The 21,988-nt window shown below is 42.6% G+C and overlaps 1 protein-coding gene and 1 long non-coding RNA gene across 4 annotated transcripts in view; one reads left to right on the plus strand and one right to left on the minus strand.

Moving 5' to 3' along the window:
- The window catches only part of VWA8 (von Willebrand factor A domain containing 8), a 176,841-nt gene extending 170,094 nt beyond the window's left edge, over positions 1-6,747 (minus strand). For both annotated transcript variants that reach the window (XM_065678185.1, XM_065678186.1), the window contains exon 1: positions 6,559-6,747. In XM_065678185.1, the coding sequence (XP_065534257.1) occupies positions 6,559-6,703 (145 nt within the window). In that variant the 5' untranslated portion in view covers positions 6,704-6,747. The remainder of the gene's footprint in view (positions 1-6,558) is intronic.
- The window catches only part of LOC136013786 (uncharacterized), a 33,847-nt gene continuing 18,361 nt past the window's right edge, over positions 6,503-21,988 (plus strand). For both annotated transcript variants that reach the window (XR_010612369.1, XR_010612370.1), the window contains exon 1: positions 6,503-6,682. This is a non-coding gene — a long non-coding RNA (uncharacterized LOC136013786). The remainder of the gene's footprint in view (positions 6,683-21,988) is intronic.

Genomic DNA, 21,988 nt, shown 5'->3' on the forward strand with positions numbered 1-21,988 from the left:
CAAGACAACATAGCCTATTTTCCTAGCTAAATGAGCACAGGGGGCGTTAGCCCACTTATCTTATCACACACTTCCACCTGGGCTATATTTTCTCAATTTGTTTCTTCTACACTAGTTTAAAAATCTCACATTTTGTTACTCCATTTCCACTGCATTTCCAACCTCTTTGAACAGAGATGTCATTCCGGCCAGCCTCTTTCCCATGTTTCACCAGCTGGCAAGAAATTGACAACAGCCTGCTTGGTAAAATGCTAGTGTTAAATCAGTTTCATAATTTGAGAACATGTATCCTAAATCATTTCACTCCACAGGAAGTTATGGAACAGCCCATGAATACTCCAACCTACCCCACAAGTTACTACCATGGTACTGTGGACAAAAGCTATACACACAGGGCTTTGCAATGAAGACTCTGTAGTCTACATCAAGCTTGCTTAGGCAAGCAGTGAAAATAAGAACCCAGTGGCACATCTCCCATACAGAAAACAGTAATCTTCGGTGCCACTGCCTTTGGGGATAACAGCGGGATACAAGCAGCGTCTGACGTACACAAAGAGATATGGTCGCTGAAAACAAAACAAGAGCCAAAATAAGCCAAAATCCAAAATATAAGCAGGACATCCCATGAGGTGGACAGCATACTAAGCAGGTCACTTAAGAGCCCATTCAATATGGGTCAGAAATTGGCAGGACATAAAGATTGTGACCCAGTAACGGGACCCTGAAGAGACTCTCTGAAACGACGAGATACGAAAACAGCCTCAGTACATGCAGTGAGCTCTTTCTAACTGTACCTGGAATAGACAGGTGTGAATTGCATCTCTGGCAAAATGGCAATTCACACACGCACATACAGCTAGCCAGTAACCACAGCGCTCTGAACCTGATACACTCTCTTCTTTAGAGCTAAATATTAGACAGAAAACAGCATTAATACCTACATCTGTTTTTTATGACAACTAACAAGGGCTTTTCAGATTCCACTCAGCCCCCTGGGCTACTGAACAGAAAGGCAAGACCTCCAGCCCTAAGCCCAAGCGGCAGACGTGGCAGCCAGAGGCTGGGAGAGCACTTTGGCAGGTCACCCCTGCACAAACACCCTGTGTTTTTATTCTCTCCAGCATCTCCTACTCACTGTTCTCTAACATAGAATAGCAGGACTTGATGGACCTTTGTTCTGACCTGCTGCAGATGCTTTTATGTTACAATCTCGGTGAGAAAGCTTCTTGAAGATGCAGCTTTATCATGAGCTTGGCACCTTTGACCAATCTTCTATTTAAAGGCTAGTATCACACCAACTATCCCTCACTCCTCTTCCCTTCCCAAAAAGAGACTGTTTCCTAATCCTACTATTTTTTTCCTGTATGTTGAGAACAAAAAGCCACTGCTGTTTGAATTATTTACGGCAATGCTGGTCATATCTGAGGATAAACAGATTTCATCTCAACTACAATTTTAGAACTTAAGAAGCAGAAAAAGGTCTTATTTCTTCTGCTGGTCATTTCTCTGGTGAAATAACCCTTTGAGAAGGAAATTAATAAATTTTAAATGGCTATTTTTAAATAAACAAATTCTACAGCAAAAGAAAACACCCTGCACAGATGTACACGTGTGTTTATTGTTTTGAGTACACAACAGAAACAGTTCCAATCTCATGTATAAATCTTTATATATTATCAGGGGTTTTATAAGACAGTACAGTGAAGCTTCAGGAACATTAGGGCTTTAGTGGCTGAAATGATTATTTTTTGTCCTTTTATTCCTGAATTTATGTGAGATTAACGCACACTGCAATAGTCACCTTAGTATAGTACACATTCACTTGTATGCAGACCATCCATCTGGTCTCAAAAGCCAGTAACAGCAAGAGCATATTAAAACTGCGAAGGTGCTAAACCCTGCTAACATTAATTTCTGTGTGATAAGATCACACCTGTCAGACAAAAGTTCAAAATCTGTATTATACTCAAATGTATATTTCCAGGTCTTAATCTCATTCTAATGTGAAGGGGAGGTGGGGCGGGGGGGGGGGGGGGGTGTAAGGGGAGGGGAATGCTTCTTAACTGGCATTTATCCAGCACATTTCCATAAGGACATAAAAGAGTTTCAGCCCTCACACATGAAGAACCAAATTATTCTGAAGAAACAGAAACTTCCCAGGGTTTGGGACTTTTTCTTTTTCCTCAACTTTCTGAATACATTATTCAGAGTGGGGAGAGTGGAGAAAAAAAACCACTAACCTATTCTGCATCTTACATTGTTACTGGCAACCTCCCAAACCTGTGTGAGGGACAGAAACTCATTCCCCACAGTCACTAGGTTTGCTCCTTGACTATCACTGCCTCCACATACAGATGAGGTGGAGCTCAGCTGCTGCCAACAGAATGCAGCAGACTGACAGCTGCTGCTGACTGAAATAGTTGGATGTTTACACAACAAAACCCATCTCCAATCTAAGAAAAAAAAAAATAAATAAAAAAATCATTTAAGTCACCCTTTTTTTTTTTTTTTTTATGAGCAAAAGAAAGTTTTTCCCTCTAAGAAACCAATATAATTACTTCAAACATAAAATTTGATTACTTGATTTCTACTCAGGATTATTCTTAGATGGCCTGGTTTTAATTTTTCAGTTTTGAAGCTAATGCTTGTTTTCTTCAGTTGTCTATTTTAGGCTAATTATTCTATTTACACATTGAAGTCCAAAGTGTCGCTGAAACAGTAGCTTGGTATTTACTCCAGGAAATTAACTTTTTCTCCATCTTTCTGCATTAGCAGAACACCACAAATGTGGAATCTTATCTGACATTTCTCCCATCCCTGGAAGTGTTCAGTGGCAGGCTGTATGGGGCCTTGACCAACCTAGTCTACTGTGAGGCATCCCTGCCCATAGCATGGCGGTTGGAACCAGATTATCTCTGAAGTCCCTTCCAACCCAAACCATTCTGTGATTCTACGATCCAGTCATGTAGGAAGCTTACAATAATTTCAACAAAAAAAACCCTACAACTCACTAACAGAATCAATAGAATTGTTTTCTTAAATTTCCCATTTACTGAAAAGATAACCAAAATAGTCAAAACAGCTCTAAAATTCACTGCAGCATCTCCTACGCAAACCAAACAGGTTCAGCTTCAGGCTTATGTATTAAAATGGGCAAGACTTGCAGAACACATCAACACATACCAGGACTCTAACAGCTGCTAAACAGGAAAATTTGAACTTTGAAGAACTGCCAAGTATTAAAACTCAGAAGCTATTTACTGACATCTACTCACAGGAACAACGGTGAAACCCTATTGAAAAAAGTACAGAAGCTTAGCTGCCTGACAGCTCATCCTTTTCTTCCAACTATATCACAGTGTCTAATAAAAGACACCTTTTTTTGTCACCAACCTTTTATCTCTTAAACGTTGGAATAATTTGAAATAACTCAAGCATAACTTTGCAAACTTTCACAGCAATTTGCTTTGAAAATCCCTTCCTTTGCTGCTGTCTCAGTTGTGCTGATGCAACGACTGTTTGTAAGGACATGCCATAATCAAATCACTGGAATCGTTTCAGTCAACACAGTGTACCCCCTATGTACAACTACAGAGGCAATGGACAATAGCAGGAATGTTAAGAGAAAGATGAAAAGGATAATGTCTCTTAAACAGGTTTTGCTGATGAAAAAAGAAAATATTGCCAGAACCACACTCCCAGCTGTCAATAACATGTGAACTTCAACAGGATAATTACACAGGTAAAGTCAGAAAAGGGAATGTGCTGGTAAGCATTTACATCCATCATCAACCAGTTCTGTAGTCTTTTGAACAGTTGAGAGACCTGGAAAAAAACCCACAAAACAGAACAAACACTCAACCCACCCCCCCCCATAATCACATAGTCCCTCCCATTCACAGCCTTCTTTCAGATTTTAAATTTTTACCACAATCACTTACATCCTGTACCGTGATGAGTGACATTACAGGATTCTGAAGTTTGATAACCAGTTTTACAACTGACTGTGCTCTGCTCATCAAATACTCTTGTGTGTATTACTGAGATCTTTTGGGCTCTAAACACAGGTTTGAATAGGAAATGGGGCTGGCCAGCTTTTGGAAAGTAGAGCTTTCTGGATAGGCAGAGCTGCAGAAAACAGTGAATAAAGCTAGCATACATTTTGTTCAGCTCAACTGACATGTAAGTTGTTTTACACACGGTGAGCAGCAAAGCACATAAGGCCTTCCTTTGCCTGTACTATAAGAGTGATTTTTATACTTTCAGCTATTCAGTTTTCACAAAATTCAACGTTTGTTCCCACCAATGCCTTAAAGCATCTTTGATATTGTGGATTCAGTCAGATTTTCTATAAAGTTTCATATTACATACAGATAGATGCAAATAATCAAGTGTTAGTGAACTGATTTACATAGAACTTCACTTTGATCAGCTCAAACTGTGTTTGAAATAATAATTCATCACAAATAACTCTGCAGTCTACAAAAACCTTGATTTGTTTCAGTCTTTTGGAAGGAAACATGAAACCTGCATTAAAAATTAATCTGACGGTCATCCTTCCACAATATTTGTTACTATAAATTATGTTTCCCTCATTAGATAAGTTGCAAACCCCAACCCTTTCAGGATATTCTCATTATCCCTTAGCCACAGAGTACCTCTGTCTTTGAGATTTCTCTTTAGCTCTACCACCAGATAGGCCTAGCAATTCCTCCACAGCCCCCAGGGCACCAATAAGCCATATTCACATTACAAAGAGCTGAAAAGCTAAGCGTGGCTCCTCCACACACAACAGGACAAAACCAGGTAACAGTTTCTCTCCTCCACTTAAAAGGTACCATCCCTGATAGTAAACCCAATCTGGCAGGGATGCCAGATCCAAATTACTGGGTAGACAACAATTTGCTGTTTACCTGACTGTTAACAGCTTCCAGCCTCTTCACAAATATTTTCTTTATTGGTAAGGAAAACACATGCAACCTCAATGCTGCTTACAATTAGACCTGTAATTACAGTAGCTGCATAGAAATAGCAAAACCACGTACTGCACACAAAATTTCAGCCTACCTCTTTGTAACTTTTGTAAACTCAAAGGAATTATAAGGCCTGCAAAAGGACATGCAAACATCTGTAAAACAGAATTTAAAAAAGAACAACAAAAACCAAGTAGTAAGTATTATTCCTAATATGAAGCACTCAAATGAGATGTCTCAGGTGCTGGGAGGGCAAATATCCCTAATATTATCTCCTTTTAACGTGTATTTAATAAACTACATGATTGTCTAGAGCTTTGGATTTAAATCTATCACCATTGTTAATTGTAACTGGGAATACTCCTGCTAATCAAATACATATACAATGTTCATTAATATTGCTAAATTACACTCAGTTACATTCCACAGCACACGGAAATTATGAAGTATTTTTAGTAATATTCCATTTGCTACTGTTTCATTCTGCTGAATTTCTTTGTGCTCTTTAAGTTCCTCTTTCCAAATATGGGCTCAAAAGTGCTGAGCTACCTTCTTCAGGTGCTTTTATGACACATTGTTAAGTTGTTCCTTTCTATTCCTATTGGTTTTAAAATAAATAACCCTAGGGTTTTTGGTACTTTTCATAAATACTTTCTATTCAAAAATTCTTACAGGAATTTTATGGTTATCAATTCTTCAGAGGCTTTCTTCTTGAGAAACCAAACGTATATTTAAAAAATAACATCTAAATAACAATAATGAACAGAATTTTTTAAAAGTAAAACTGGAGATAAATGGTATTCAAGGGATGGAATTAAGCGCTTCATTGACTACCCCACCATCAGAATCACTTGCTGTCATTCTATCTCACCAATTTACAGCTGCTCATCACTTGCTCTGAATTTAGCAGCTGTGTTGCTTTTGGCATTGATCCAGAAAAGTGCGAGCTCTCACAAGCATATATCACCACTTCCAAACGGCACTTTTGCTATGCACAGGCTTGTCATCTGCCTCAAAGGTCACCAGAGGATATTCCAGGACAGTTCAGGACACCCTCTCTGACCTTGGCAAACCCCTATCTCACTACCGGTACGCTGCAAGCACACTCACACACACATCAGCCGTGACAACCATTAATATGGATATGGCTTTGCCTTCGCGGAAGGACAGTGTCATTCCATGAAAGAACAGAGAGCATCCCAAGATGGGAATAAGCCGCTTGATGGAGAAGTGCAGTTCTGACGGGTACAGGCTGAGAGGCTGCTTCTTGCTTCACTAAAGCAGAAACTATGGAAAACCGCACCAAGCGTCCCTGCAAGCCTGTCACTGAACTCTGCCCCTTCCTTCCACGCAGCACTCAGGGGCATGAGCAGAAACACGGACCTTAATGCCAGCGGGGCAAACCAGCAGCCCCAACCCGACTCCAGGCCTCTCCTAGGCCCCCTGGCTGCGGTGCGAGCGCGGCTGCCCACATGCCCACACTCCCGGGCGCGGCGGGCCTGCGGGTTGGCCGGCGGAGGCTATAGGGAGGCTCGGCTCGGGTCGGGTCGGGCTGGGCCCCGCGGGTCTCGGGGGGCAGCGTTACCTGTGCCGTGCAGCGCCCTGACCTCCAGGCGGCCGGACCGCGCTGCAGCCGCGCCGCCGCCCAGCACCTGCCGCAGGAGCAAGCGGACCCTGCGCCCAGCGGGGGCCCCGGCCCCGCCGCTCAGGTACAGCACCCGCGACTGCATGCGTGCGGGGACCGCTGCCTCCAGGCCCGGCCGCGTCGGGTAGAACCACCCGGGGGAAGGAAAAAAGCGAGGCACAAAGTCCCACCGGAAACTAGCGCCGGGCCGGCCGGCGGCCGGGGCGGGTCCGGGCCGAGCTTCCCGGTGCCGGCGGGGTGGCTGGGGGCGCCGCGGGGAGAGCGGGCTCTTTTCGGGCAGACGGAGGCAATGGCGGGCGGACCCCCGGGCCCCTTCAGCGGGGCACTCCGCTGTGGAGGAAGGGGTTGGTAGCCGCCGTGCGTTCAGTCGGGGGATCGGGTCGTCAGCTCTGAGAGCGGCGTAATTTTATGTGTTAAAGAGGCTGAACCCCGTGCCTGGAAACGTTTAAAAGGCCCTGGAAAGCAAGGCGTGGGCAGTGGTGGCTGAGGGAGACTCGCGGCGCCAAAGGTATCTCCTGCCTCTGATTGCTGAAGTCCTGCTGAACTCCGCTGATCTCCTGGGGCCTTCTGTCCCAGTGCCATGTCTCACGTGTGTTCTTGGAATTCAGTTATTTCGTACTTCAAGGAGAATTGGAACCGAGTTACTCAGGGGTGGTGTTCTGCACATGCAGGGTTTAGATGTGAGATTTTTGTAAAGGATGGGTTTCAGAACGGGCTGGTTTCAACTACGGTTGTGGCTCTTGGGTCTGTGTAAATTTCAGAATAACTTGTGAAAGGCTGAAGCTTTCACAGTAACAAACGAAGCCTAGTTTCAAGGAAAATCCAGTTGAGACTTAGATCTCAGCACCAGTAAAAAGCTGGTGAGGGAGCTTAGCAGAAAGCAGAAGCCAGAACCAAATCACTGACCTTGTCACCTGTACTTCAGTGCTGAGGTAGCTCAGTGCCCATGGGACTGGGAGAATTTTTCTCCAATAAATCTGCCATTTCTTGCATGTTTTAAGCATTGAACAATTATCCCAGAGGACAACCACTAAAGAGTGAACTAAGCATCAGTTTAAGCATAGACTTTGAAATCCTCGAAAGATATTATGAGTTATGAATCACAGAATGGTTTGGGTTGGAAGATCAGCTGGTTCCAACCCCCTGCCATGGGCAGGGACACTTTTCACTAGACCAGGTTGCTCCAAGCCCCGTCCAGCCTGGTCTTGGATGGGGCAGCCACAGCTTCTCTTGGCCCCTTGTGCCAGTGCCTCACCACCCTCATAGTAACGAACTTCTTCCTTATGTCTAACTCTCTTCCAGTTTAAAGCCATTCACCCTTGTCCTCTCGCTACATGCTCTTGTAAAAAGTCTCCCCCCAGCTTCCTCGTGGGCTCCCTTTAGGTACTGGAAGGTGCTCTGAGGTCTCCCACTGAGCCTTCTCTTCTCCAGGCTGAACGTGCCCAATTCTCTCAGCCTGTCTCCATAGGAGAGGTGCTTCAGCCCTCTGAGCATCTTTGTGGCCTCCTCTGCACTTGCTTCAACAGGTCTATGTCCCTCTTGTTTTGGTGGCCCCAGAGCAGAATGGAAGCACTGCAGGCGGGGTCTCATGAGAGTGGAGTGGAGTGGGAGAATCACCTTCCTTGACCTGCTGGTACACATTCCTTTTGTTGGAGTTTAGGATACAGTTGGCTGCAAGTGCACGCTGCTGGGTCATGTTGAGCTTCTCGTTGACCAACCCAGCTAATGCCGATCTAGTTCTAGATGTATTTCTGTAGCTCGGTATTAGGTGATCACTTAAAAGAGGTGAGATTTCATGATCTTCAGTGTTTCCTGTTGGCTAGAGTATAGTTGGGTATAAATTCTATTCTTAGTGCCTAATGCAGGTCTATGAACCTGCTTCCTGGGCCTAAGGCTGGGTAAACTAAATTGAAGCATCCTTTTATGGATATTGCCCTAATTTCTTGTAAGCTGAAGATTGCAAATGCTGGAGGCTAAAGGTAGTCTGAGTAACAGGAAGGTCTGGCAGAACAGAGTAGAATGGCAATGAGGCAAAATAACAATGGAATTGTTTCTGAATATATTTTACCAATCTGGGATATTAAATTATAAGATTACTTTGATCCTCTTGTCATATCTATAGAAAAAATAATATACCAATAAATTGCAACAGATAGGCAAGCAGTTTAAATGCATAACCTGAATACTGAAGATTTGATGTTGTGCTGGAAATAATGAGACATTTCAAAATTTTGTAGAGATTCACAGGAAGATTTCACTCTCTGAATGTTCAAAGCCTCTTTTTACCTCTGTGTGTGTTTATATATATACGCCTGTCAAGCTAAATGCTTTAAATTTCAGCCCTCTTTGAGTCATGACTATAAAATGTTTTGCTTTTTAAAGTATTACCTTATAATTCTGAATTAGTCAACTTTTCTGAAACTTTAAATTCAGCCTTGACTTCAGCCTCCAAAATTCCATTTGCAGCAACAGAAAACTATGTTTACTGATTTTCAAACCATTGCTAGGAAAGTTATAATGGAAACATTGTTATCTCTGTGCATAATTATGGGGAGAAAAATTTTGTTGAATATATACATGTATACACACATGCATAAACAATTTGATGCACGACTTGAATGCGTGGTTTTATGCTATGCTGTCAATCATGACACCACTCAAACTTCAGTATAATTTAATAATGTGAATGCATAGAACCTCATTTTTCTTGTACATACATGTGTATACCCACATGTAAAGTTCTATCTGGCTATACAATATTACGTTAGTGCTTGAATATGGCATCTGCTGTGCTTGCTAATCATAACTGATATATATATGCTTTACATATCCCGTACTTGCTCACTCCTCTCTGTGGAATGCACGATTCTGTCAGTGGTTCAGTGCTGTCATGAAGGATTTAACAGTCTGCATCTGGTGTGTTTGTGAAGGCTTTCACAGATTATTTACAGCACTGGTAACAAACAGATATTTCGTATTTTCATTCCCTGGCGTAACAGCATTCTTATTTGGAATGTGAAGTTTCTTAACAAAAATACTTTCCCTTTGATTAAACAGAAAAGAACTTATTCCAAAGAGTGAGAGCTCAAAAAGCTTCTCTGTGAGTTGACAGTTTCCAGACTGTTCTCTCTAGTATCTGTCAACTACTTTGCTGTGTAGCTCTAGCTGCAAGACTAAATTAGGCACAGGTGCAGACTGTGAAGAACAATGCATCATCTCTGCCTAGTTGCAGTCAGCTCTCCAAGACAAGAGCAGAGGAGACAGCTGAGATGAAATCCTGGCTTCCTCTGAAGTTAGTAGGAAATCTCCCATTGAATGCAGTGAGGTCTGAATTACACCCAAATGTTCTGGTTAAACTACAGTAATAGAAGTAAATCAGTCTTCATTTACCGTTAAATCTGTGTATAGAGGGTAGGTCTATCACTAAACTCCTTTGAAACTATGTCCAGAAAATAAGAAGAGGCAAAAAAAGGAAGTCTGTTAAAATTCATACTTTTCCCTAGTGGTGTGGGTTCCATCTGGTGATACTAACAGAGAAAGTCAAGCCACAGAGGCAGGCCTTGCTTACCAATAGTTTTCATTCCTGAGATCAAGAGATTACTTTTGTATCTTTTTTTCAGTTAGGCAAAATTGGTTTCCTTGGTTTAAAATTTATACTTGTTTTCCCAAATTATCTGTGATGGCTTGCTTTACATATTGGATGGAGAGAGAGTCTGGCTTGTTTCCTTCTACTGTGTGTTAGTTTTGAACAAATGTTAAGTACTGATTGCCATGGAGCCACTCTAATTCACTGTAATCAGCTTTTGTAATACCAGAAGGTGCTTCTCGTGCGTGGAATCGATTGGGAACAGTATAAATCAAATAAAATTGAAAATGCACAGCTGTTCCTTTGTTGACTTGAACCCTAAATTTGTCCCCTATTTCAGTCCAAGTTGATTTAAAAAATGGATCCACCAATAAGATACTAAGGTTCTAATGTAAACTGTTACCTCCTGGTTCTTGCTAAAGCAGCTTTCATGCGTAATTTCTTTCTTTGCGTATACCAATTTTTAGAATATTCGTCTCTTCCTTCTACACTGTTATAAAACAGGCAAGACTCAAAGCTCAATTTTGTTCTACAAATGGTGTTTATAATAGATTTTCGACCCCAGAATAATGTATTCTTAATGCCTTTCTAGTGAAGGGTTGAAAGGGTTTTGTTCTCTGGTTGGTTGTATGACAACTTCTTTCAATAAGTTAACATAGAATCATAGAATCGTAGAATAGTTACAGCTGGAAAGGACCTCAAGATCATCTAGTTCCAACCCCCCTGCCATCAGCAGGGACACCTCACACTAAACCATCCCACACAAGGCTTCATCCAACCTGGCCTTGAACACTGCCAGGAATGGAGCACAACCCCCCTGGGCAACTGATTCCAGTGCCTCACCACCCTAACAGGAAAGAATTTCCTCCTTATATCCAATCTAAACTTCCCTTGTTTAAGTTTTAACCTGTTAACCCTTGTCCTGTCACTACAGTCCCTGACGAAGAGACCCTCCCCAGCATCCCTATAGGCCCCCTTCAGATACTGGAAGGCTGCTATGAGGTCTCCATGCAGCCTTCTCTTCTCCAGGCTGAACAGCCCCAACTTCCTCAACCTGTCTTCATACGAGAGGTGCTCCAGTCCCCTGATCATCCTCGTGGCCCTCCTCTGGACTTGTTCCAGCAGTTCTATGTCCTTTTTATGTTGAGGACACCAGAACTGCACAGAGTACTCCAGGTGAGGTCTCACAAGAGCAGAGTAGAGGGGCAGGATCACCTCTTTCAACCTGCTGGTCACGCTGCTTTTGATGCAGCCCAGGATACGGTTGGCTTTCTGGGCTGCGAGTGCACGCTGCCGGCCCACGTTCATTTTCTCATCGACCAGCACCCCCAAGTCCTTCTCTGCAGGGCTGCTCTGAATCTCTTCTTTGCCCAGTCTGTAGCTGTGCCTGGGATTGCTCCGACCCAGGTGTGTAGGACCTTGCACTTGTCATGATTGAACTTCATAAGGCTGGCATCAGCCCGCCTCACAAGCGTGTCAAGGTCCCTCTGGATGGCATCCCTTCCCTCCAGCATATCAACCGGACCACACGGCTTGGTGTCATCGGGAAACTTGCTGAGAGCACACTCAATCCCACTGTCCATGTCAGCGACGAAGATGTTAAACAAGACCGGTCCCAACACCGATCCCTGAGGGACACCACTTGTTACCGGTCTCCAGCCGGACATTGAGCCATTGATCACAACTCTTTGTGTGCGGCCATCCAGCCAGTTCTTTATCCACCGAGTGGTCCATCCATCAAATTGATATCTCTCCAATTTAGAGAGAAGGATGTGGTGTGGGACAGTGTCAAACGCTTTGCACAAGTCCAGGTAGATGACATCAACTGCTTTACCCTTGTCCATCAGTTCTGTAGCCCAGTCATAGAAGGCCACCAAATTGGTCAGGCAGGATTTCCCCTTAGTGAAGCCATGCTGGCTGTCACCAAGCACCTTGTTGTTTTTCATGTGCCTTAGCATGCCATCCAGGAGAATGTGCTCCAAGATTTTACCAGGCACAGAGGTGAGACTGACTGGTCTGTAATTCCCCAGGTCTTCCATTTTCCCCTTCTTGAAAATGGGGGTTATATTTCCCTTTTTCCATTGTCGGGAACTTCACCTGACTGCCATGATTTTTCAAATATGATGGCCAGTGGCTTAGCAACTTCATTTGCCAGCTCCTTCAGGAACTGCGGATGGATTTCATCAGGTCCCATGGACTTGTGTACGTTCAGGTTTTTAAGATGGTCTCAACCCAGATCCTCTCCTACAGTGGGCCCAAGGTCTTCATTCTCACAGTCCCTGCGTCTACCTTCTAAGACCTGGGTGGTGCAGTCAGATCCTTTGCCAGTGAAGACCGAGGCAAAGAAGTCATTCAGAACCTCAGCCTTCTCCAAATCCTGTGTAGCCAGTTCTCCCGAAAGCTTCCTCAGAGGGCCTATGTTGTCCCTAGTCTGTTTTTTGTTTGCTACGTACCTGTAGAGTCCCTTCCTGTTATCCTTAACATCCCTGGCTAGGTTTAATTCTAACTGGGCCTTAGCCTTCCTAACCTGGTCCCTAGCTTCCCGGACAACATCCCTGTACTCTACCCAGGCTGCCTGTCCTTGCTTCCATTTTTTATAAGCCTCTTTTTTCCTTTGAATTTTCCTCAGCAGCTCCTTCTCCATCCAAGGAGGTCTCCTGGCCCTCCTGCTGCACTTCCTTCTAGTTGGGATGCAGCACTCCTGAGCTTGTAGCAGGTGATCCCTGAATATCAACCAACAGTCTTGGGCCCCCCTGCCCTCCAGGGCTATATCCCATGGAACCTTACTAAGCAGGCTCCTGAAGAGGCCAGAGTCTGCTCTTTTGAAGTCCAGGGCAGTGAGCTTGCTGCACGCTCTTCTCACTGTCCTGGGGATCTCAAATTCGACCATCTCGTGATCGCTGCATCCAAGGCTGCCCTGGAGTACCAGATTCTCAACAAGCCCTTCCCTGTTGGTGAGCACAAGGTCAAGCATGGCACCTCTCCTTGTCGGCTCCTCTATTACTTGCAGAAGGAAGTTGTCTTCCACACAATCGAGGAACCTCCTGGATTGCTTGTGCCGTGCAGTGCCATTGTTCCAACAAATGTCAGGGTGGTTGAAATCCCCCATGAGAACACGGGCCTGCGAGCGTGAGGCTTTTCCTATCTGTCTGTAGAGTGCTTCATCCACAGGTTCTCCTTGATCAGGCAGCCTGTAACAGATCCCCACAGTAATGTCTCCCATGGCTGTTTTCCCTTTAACCCTGACCCACAAACTCTCTGTAAACTGCTCACCTGTCCCCAGACCGAGTTCCATACTCTCCAGCCTATCCCTAACATAAAGGGCAACTCCCCCTCCCCGCCTGCCAGGCCTGTCTTTTCTAAAGAGCCTGTAACCTTCCATTCCAACACTCCAGTCATAGGAGCCATCCCACCATGTTTCTGTGATGCCTCTTATATCATACCCCCGTAGATGTGCACACATCTCTAATTCCTCTTGTTTGTTCCCCATGCTACGGGCATTTATATAGAGGCATCTGAGCCGAGCTCCAATCAAAGCTGACTCATTGGCTGGAGCAGCTGGAACGTATGTACATTGTTCTGAGCATTTATTATAGGTGTTGGCAACTGACTGGGTGTGTTGGGATGGAATGATGCCCCCCTCCCCCAACACATCTAGTTTAAAGCCTCCTTGACCAGTCTGGCAAGCCTTCTACCAAAACTGTTCTTCCCTTTCTTTACCAGAGCAGCTCCACCAGCCCCCAATAGACCTGGCCTACTAACTTCAGTCCCGTGTTCAAGACACCCAAACCCCTGACTATGACACCACCCTTTTAACCATCCACTCCATTGTGTTTTTTAGTATCTGTTCAGAGCCCTTTGTCTCTGTTATTCTATGCAGTTTAGGCTGTTTTGCTGAACTAAAACAGCAAGTAAGGGCAAAGTCATTGATTTTTGTAAGAAATAATGACATTGAGGTAAGGAAGTTCTTGCCTTCTGATTGCCCGCTGGAAGGTTGACCTGACAGTCTCTAGCTACATGGAGGTAAATTTCTTGAAGATTGTTACTGCAGCTGTAAAGCTGTATAATTTTTTCTTTTAAAGGAACATAAAAGGTAAAATAAACAAGTGCTACGCTGAGTGGTACTGCATATTCACATTCATATGTCTTATAAATGCTCGGAGAATATAAGGGCTATAAGTGATGGCATCTGTAATTTCTTATGCCAAACTCCATCTGTTTTCAGTAGTTTGTAACTCCACCATTCTTTAATAATTTGGACAGAAATTTCTCATGCTGAATTTCTGCCTCAGGCTGAAGACTTCTTTTGAAAACTTGAACAAAAATAGCTTAGCCACTTTTCAGAAAAGAAAAAAGGAGTCTTTTACTCAGGAGCAGCTATAACCCTTATGTGACTAGTATGGCTACACATCAGGCTACACGAGCAGCTGCATTACATGAGAGAAATGCTTACTACCTTCCCTGGTGCAATTAGATTGCTGAGGGGGGACTAAAGAAGTTATAAATTCCATCCTGCCTGATAAATCTGTGTCTGGTTTTACGTACATGAAAGCAGTTCTTAAACTAGGAACTTCACTGTGCCTGAGCTTTAGAACCTGGGCTAGAATTCTGCTAAGAGCGCCATTCTGTTTCCAGAAAGATGCCTTTTGGTGACCCCAATTTTTTTTTTTTTTTTTTATTTAAAAGATATCTTCTAAATAAACTTCACTGGTTCATCTTTAGTGTTTTACTTTATAACTGGAGTGGGCTATAGCTGTACACAAAGCTGTTCAGTAGTGGATGAGTAGTATCTAGGTAAAATGTGGTACTTCCATCCCAGTCCCATGTGCCCATACCCTAAAGCTTTTCCAGACTCAGCCCACAACTCAAAGGCAGCCACAAAATGTCAGTAGAGCTGTTACATTAAAAGGTAAGCAAAATATCTGATCAAAGATTGCCTGAAATCTGTATCTGTTTTCATGTCGAAATGACAGGCTTCCTTTTTAATTAAGTTACAAACACCTTGGCTTTTCCCAATGCTTTGTCTTGATGGATTGCATTTTGCTGTCTTCAGAATAATCTCTCAAGGGTCACTGGCAGCATGTGCTGGTGACACAACATCATAAATAAAATACCAAAGTTCCTGAAGACAGGATTAATCTTACTCCCTTATAATTCAGTGTCATCCCTCTTAAGCACAGGCTAATTCCATTTATCACAAAGGTTATTTAAATTGCAGTGAATTGTGAGGCAATCTCACAAGCTCATGTTTGCTGTTAACGAACAAAACTTAACTTTACTCTAGCTGCGGAACTTGCAACATTAGTTCAGAAGAGCTTGAGGTCACTTATGAGGCTTACACAATCCTGAAAGATGAAAATACTTATTGCCTCATTCCTGAACCTTTAACTCTCCAGAGGCATTACTTTCACGAAAAATCATCAACCTGCCTGGCTGATTGTGGAGTAGAGCTGTGGGTGATACACAGTGAAAGATTTAGCCCAGAAACAAGGCTGAGGTGAGCACCCAACTGTTCCGTTTAGACACTGATATCCTAAATCCTTACTTAAGGGAGCTGCCAGTGAATCCCCTGCTGGCATATGTTCTGGGTCTGTCTAGCAGGACAGTTCATAATCAACAGCCTGACCCCACGACCTTGTCAATGTAAATAAAATACACAAAATTGTGCCTTCTGTGCTGTCATCTGAGGAACAAGGCATTATGGCCTGCACATCACAACTGCATTAGCAATGCATGAAGACCAAATGAAAACCTTCACAGGCTATGCATGCATGAAAGCACAGATTTAAAATAGCTCTAGATGACCCGGTCTGAGATTTGAAATCCCACACAGAGTTGCATTGATATAATCTCTTGTGTTTAATATAAATAAGAATAAATGAGATTTTTCTTTTTCCGCAGGATTTTTAAACTGATAATCGATTAAATCCATATTTAAGAAATGACCTAAAAAATCTTGAAGAAATAAAAAATACTAAACCAGCTGTCACGAGGCCATGATGAGCTTTTCTTTCTGAAAGATAAGACCTTGAAAATGTTTGATATTCATCTCTCATGAACTCCATATCTGAAGTGAGGTACAATCTTTACTTTCTCAGGACAAGACTATTTAACGCTGGTCCTCCAGGGAAACTCTGACTTGATTAGAATTCTCCTTGCATTTTCAGTAGAGCAGCATTCTCTTACAAACTAGGCAAAGACAAACCTTAACCAATCTGATTGTTGTTTCAGCTACTTGTTTTGCTTCTCCATTATGTTCAGATGAAACACTTCAAATTGAAAATTAGAAGCATTAATTGTATTAAGTGAGGATAGATTCCAAAAAAAGAGGCAAAAGATAAAAAAGCTCTTTCCTTTTAGGTCAACCAGAATTTCAGTGTGTGTGAATATGCAACTTATTTTCACGTACTCTCTTTGATGTACCATAGCTAACTATATAATTTTATCAGACAGTCTGTCTGGGAAGATCCAACTTTATGACAAGTGAAAGAAATGTGAAAATGGTAATTATGAGGAGATTAATGCAGTATGTATTTAGCTTATACATTAGGAGGTGGATTTTTTTCCTTTCTTTCATGAGTGGCTGTAGGGTTTTTGCACTTTAAAAGCTCCCAGCAGAGCCTCTCTAAATAATAATAAAGGATCTCATATTCCTCTGAATATGTTTTCAGAATTAAAATACGGTATCTCTCAGTGTTGGAAGGAGTAATCCAGCCCAACTCAACTTTCACTTGCTGTCCTGAGTGATGGTCCTTTGCTGTCCTAATATCTTAAATGGATTAATGTTCTAAGGATGCTTAAATGGGATTGTGGAGCTTTTGTTTACACTTGGGACACTATTCTTCATTCACAATTCTTTTCTCAGTACTCAGCATTGGTTTTGTCTGTAGGTCAATTTAAAGACATCTTAAAAGCCTTGTCCCCATTTTTACTTTCCTTTTCATATTTCATAGTACGCTGAAGTAGTTCAAAAGCACTGCAAAGCATGTCAGACCCACTTTTGTCTTCAAAAGCTCAGAATTTAAGGGCTTAACCCAGTTTGCGTGCAACTCGTCAGTCACACCTTGGTTTCAAAGAATGAGTGCAGTTATTCAAGTGGGTAGGCGTTTGCAGAATTGGTCCATTCAGAACAATAAATAAGGAGGGAGGACATTTTTTTTTGCAAGACTTGAGTGTGCTTGGCCATGATTTACATTTCACGAAGAGCAGCTGACAGCCCAAGTACTATTATGTTGTGTGGTACGGAAGCAGGCAGTACAGTAGGTAATGAAGGGAAGGCACTAATGCCCTCTTGCAGTACTTGTCATGCTAAATCAGCAGCTGAAATTACTCCCTAGGCAGACATATGAAGGGGAGTGGGGATAGGTGTGAGCTTGGAGTACTGTGTGCAGTTCTGGTGTCCCCAGCATAAGAAGGACATGGAGCTATTGGAGCAAGTCCAGAGGAGGGCCACGAGGATGATCAGGGGACTGGAGCACCTCCTGTATGAAGACAGGCTGAGGAATTTGGGGCTATTAGCCTGGAGAAGGGAAGACTGCGTGGAAGCCTTCCAGTATCTGAAGGGGTCCTGCAATGATGCTGGAGAGAGACTCTTCATCAGGGACTGTAGCAATAGGACAAGAGGTAATGTGTTCAAACTTAAAACAGGTGAAGTTTAGATTAGATATAAGGGAGAATTTCTTTACTGTGAGGGTGGTGAGGCACTGAAACAGGCTGCCTAGAGAAGTTGTGAATGGTCCATTGTGGCATATCACAACACAGACTCAAGTTGACGAGGAGACTCAAATCCAACTTTATTACTATCAAGCCCTTTCTATCCCCTTGTTTGGTACTTTCCCAACCTGCACAAGCATGCTACGTTCAATCTCATTGGCCCCTGTAAAAGCCTCCAGGTAAATAGTCCAATCACAATGCTGCAGACCCTCTCACAACCCCCACATCCTCTGTCCTCCAGCTGAGATTCCCGCCACAGCTACATCCTGGCCATCCTCCCAAGGCTTGCTCTTCGACCTTCCCTGTCCTTCAATCCCCAAACTCATCACCCCAGGGCTTGTCAAGCCCCAAGGCCTCAGAGCTCATTCCCAAACTCTTTTTCATGCATATCTTGCCGCCTTCACTCCCCACAGTCCATCCCTGGCAGTGTTCAAGGCCCGGTCGGACAGAGCCTTGGGCAATGGTCTAGTGGGAGGTGTCCCTGCCTGTGGCAGGGGGGTTGGATCTTGATGATCTTTAGGGTCCAGTCCAACCCAAAGCGTTCTGTGATTCTGTGATTCTATGATTCCAGAAGATAAATCAGCTCACTGGCATGTGACACAATGCATCCAAGTAAAAGTATGCTGGCTCAGTAACTCAGTATGCAGGAACTTAACAGTGAGTTTTATTGTTATAATTCTTAATTATTATTCCCATTAGTATTAGAAAGGATTTGAAGAATAGACACTGTGAGTCCAGAGAACAGGGAACAAACAGCCTGGGTGTCACTTCGCAAGCAGTTCCTGAGTGCAGCTCACAGCATTTATCTAACTTCAGATTTAATTGTGCAGCTAATTGCTTAATTAAACCAGAATCTATTTAATGTCCTACTTGAACAGCATTGCTGTCTGGAACAAGCATGAACGGCAAGAAAATCAACAGTACAATTTGAATGTATTTACAGGAAAATAAAAAAAAGTGCTCTGGAAGAGCTGTGCCCCTTCGGACATAGCAGTGCCAGTGGTCATGAGTTTTTCCTTCTTCAGTTCCACACTTGCACATATAGCCTTTCTTCTTCCTATAAAATAATGCAATCACAAAGACATTTGGCAGCCCATGCTAATACAGAATTCAGCAGCCACGTACAGTTCTTATTACCTTCTTCCATTCCCCCCTTTTGCTTGCTAAGTCCGCTTCTTTGGCTGACCTGACTTCTGTAGTGTAAGGTCTTTGGAGCAGGAAGTAGCCTTTTTGTCATGGTTTATAGGTGTTAAACAGAATCGGAAGGGCTCTGGTCCAGCACAAAAATGCTTGAGAACATAAAACACATAATGCAAATAAGCACAAGACAGATTTTAAGTTTGTTATAATTAAATATTTTTTCCCCCAGATTACAGAGGGATCCTTTGAAAAACAGAGTAAGCAATGTTGTCTTTTATCCATCAAGCACTAACATATATCTGTGTTGCTGAAAGATTATTCTTGCTGGAGACTTAGAAAAGGCATTCCATATTTGTGACATGATTTAACTGTGCGTAGCTTTACTTTGTTCCATCAGGTCCTAATTTAGACCACTGAAAAGGCTGCTTTACACAGACCTCTATTCAAAGCCAGTCCCTGAACTGATTTGGGAGACAGAAGAATGACCAAAAAGCAATATGGTATAATTATATTTCTTTAAAGTGGGAAGAGGATTGAGAATACTTTGCATGAATTGTAGCCCAGACATCTGATACCTGGGGCAATAGGAACGAAAATAAGCTTGAAAGATGCAGTCATGAGGGATGGAATAGAGGCATTGCTGTGTATAGAATATTCAATTATAATAATAACATGTAGCGATACACTTCACACAAGTGAAGAAAAAAAGAAAAATTCAAGCTTAAAGACTCTGCTGACACACAGAAGGAGTCATCCACTAAAGGGAGGCCAACTGGAGAAACTATTGCACTGGAATCACTAGGAAAATGAAGTGGAAGAAATAGGAAGAGTATGTACAATTAAACACAGCAATCTTCTGCACACCCCCCCTGCTCCCACTTTTTTTTTCTTTTTAAAGAGTAATTTACTCAGCATTCTTACTTCTCTTACTTCCTTGTCAGTATCTGAAAATCTAGATTTTAATTTCTTACTAAGTGTGTGAGCTCAGGAAAAATGTTGCCACTAAAAATACAGCCATCTATATTTCACAAACCCTATTTCTTGTTACTGGAAGGATTCCTCATTATTAACAAGTCCACATAAAACAACAAGATTAACCAACATACAAAGTCTTCCTTACAAATAGAATAAAGAATTTTAGCACAAAACTGACCAACACGTGAAGTACCAACACAGATGCTTGCCCATTCCCTGTCTCATGCAAGAGGGAAATAAGTGAGCAGCTCTGTGTGTGTTTGGCTGTTGGCTGGGGTCAACCCACCACAGTCCTTCCAGACCCAGTACAAAAGTCTTCCTCATCTTAACAAAGTTCTTCATGCTTTAGTTGGTGACATTTTATATCCTGGGCTGCCTTGAATTGCTCTAACGTAAACAAAGAAATTTTGAGCAGTCAACAGAAAGTCTACCTTACAGTCAGAGAGAAAGAATAGACAGCCTGAAAGGGCAGCTCAATACCTAAGGCAGGTATCTGCATTTAGATGAATTGTTCTCTTGAAGCAAATATTTTTTTCTAACGGGAACTTTGCTGCAGTAGCTCAGGTCTGAATGGGTTACTTCAGGCACCCAAAGGCAGGTGAGACAAAGCCAACTATGTGAGGTCTTCATCTCCTTTTTGTATGTCTATTGAAACCTCTTCAGTGGTGTCAATAGACATGTCCTGTAATCTAATTCAGTTGTGTCCTCCTTTACCACAGAATTAAAGATTATCCCTTTTTTATTCTCAGTATTATTTCTATGTTCTGACACTATTTTTAATAATATGTACCCCTTTTCTTGAGTAATGGATTTTAATTATACTAGTTGTAGCCTGCTACAACTAAGCTGTAGTCTGAGCAGGCACAGTAAAAGAAGAAAAAGCTAAATCCTGTGACCTGAGCTAAATTTCTCATGCTTCATATGCTTACTTTCCCATTTCATAGCTAATCACCATATGTAGCCCAAAGTATTTGCACTCTTCTTTCACTGGTGATCGAAAGGATATTTTTTGTTGAGGAGTGGAAGGAAAAATTTTCATTGCTTTCTTGTCTGGACAAGATGTAGATATTCCTTCTGCCCAAGGAAATCTAATAAAAATCTGGCTCACAGTTTGTAACTCTTCTACAGCATTTATTTTCATTGGGTTTCTTGGCACAATGGGAAGCCCTGAAGTTTTCAAGAACTGGAATTGCTCAGAAGACATTCAGCAAAACCACTGCGTGACTACGTATGTTTTATAATTGTCCTCCTCTCCTTACTTCCTTCTGCCTTTACTTCTTCCCTCCTTGTCCTGTTCCCCTTTCCTGCTTCATTCCTTCATTCTTCCTTTCCTCTGTTCCTTCTTTCCCAAGCATTTTAATCTACCAACTGTTTTCTAACAGGTGTTTCCCACATAACCCCCCAACTTCTTATTCTCCTCCTTTTCCTTATACTATCTCTGTTTCTCCTGCTGCACTGTATTATTATTGCTACTCATGCATTGCACATGAGAAATCCCACATCCAAACCTAGTCAGCAGATGTTAGGTTCAACATTCCATTTGCGGGCAGGTCTCAATCTATCTCAGCTTATGGAAGTCAGCAGCAGATCTTTCCTTGCCTAAGCCAGCCATTCTATCCTAACCCGCTCTTGAGAGTCACATTAGAGAATTGCTGCAGGTTCTGAAACTTTTAACCTGAAAGGCAGGAAGTTATTGGAAAACAAGCTCTTGTTTTGCAGTCCCTCGTGGATAACACCCACTTGGATGAAGTTGCCATCTGTTGTTTTCTTGGATCATGTCAGAATATGTGAAATAAACTGGAAGAGAGAGAGGCAAAATGACAGACAGATGCAAGCAGGAAATAATATTTGGAAATTTACTGTTGATGTTCTACAAAGCATGATTAGGACATGAAATGTTATGTATTAGCTCTGCAAAAGACCTGCTGGGGCAATAAAGGTGATCGCACTGATCAC

The sequence above is a fragment of the Lathamus discolor genome, chromosome 4, assembly GCF_037157495.1.
Source record: "Lathamus discolor isolate bLatDis1 chromosome 4, bLatDis1.hap1, whole genome shotgun sequence".
In the NCBI taxonomy this organism is placed as follows: Eukaryota; Metazoa; Chordata; class Aves; order Psittaciformes; family Psittacidae; genus Lathamus; species Lathamus discolor.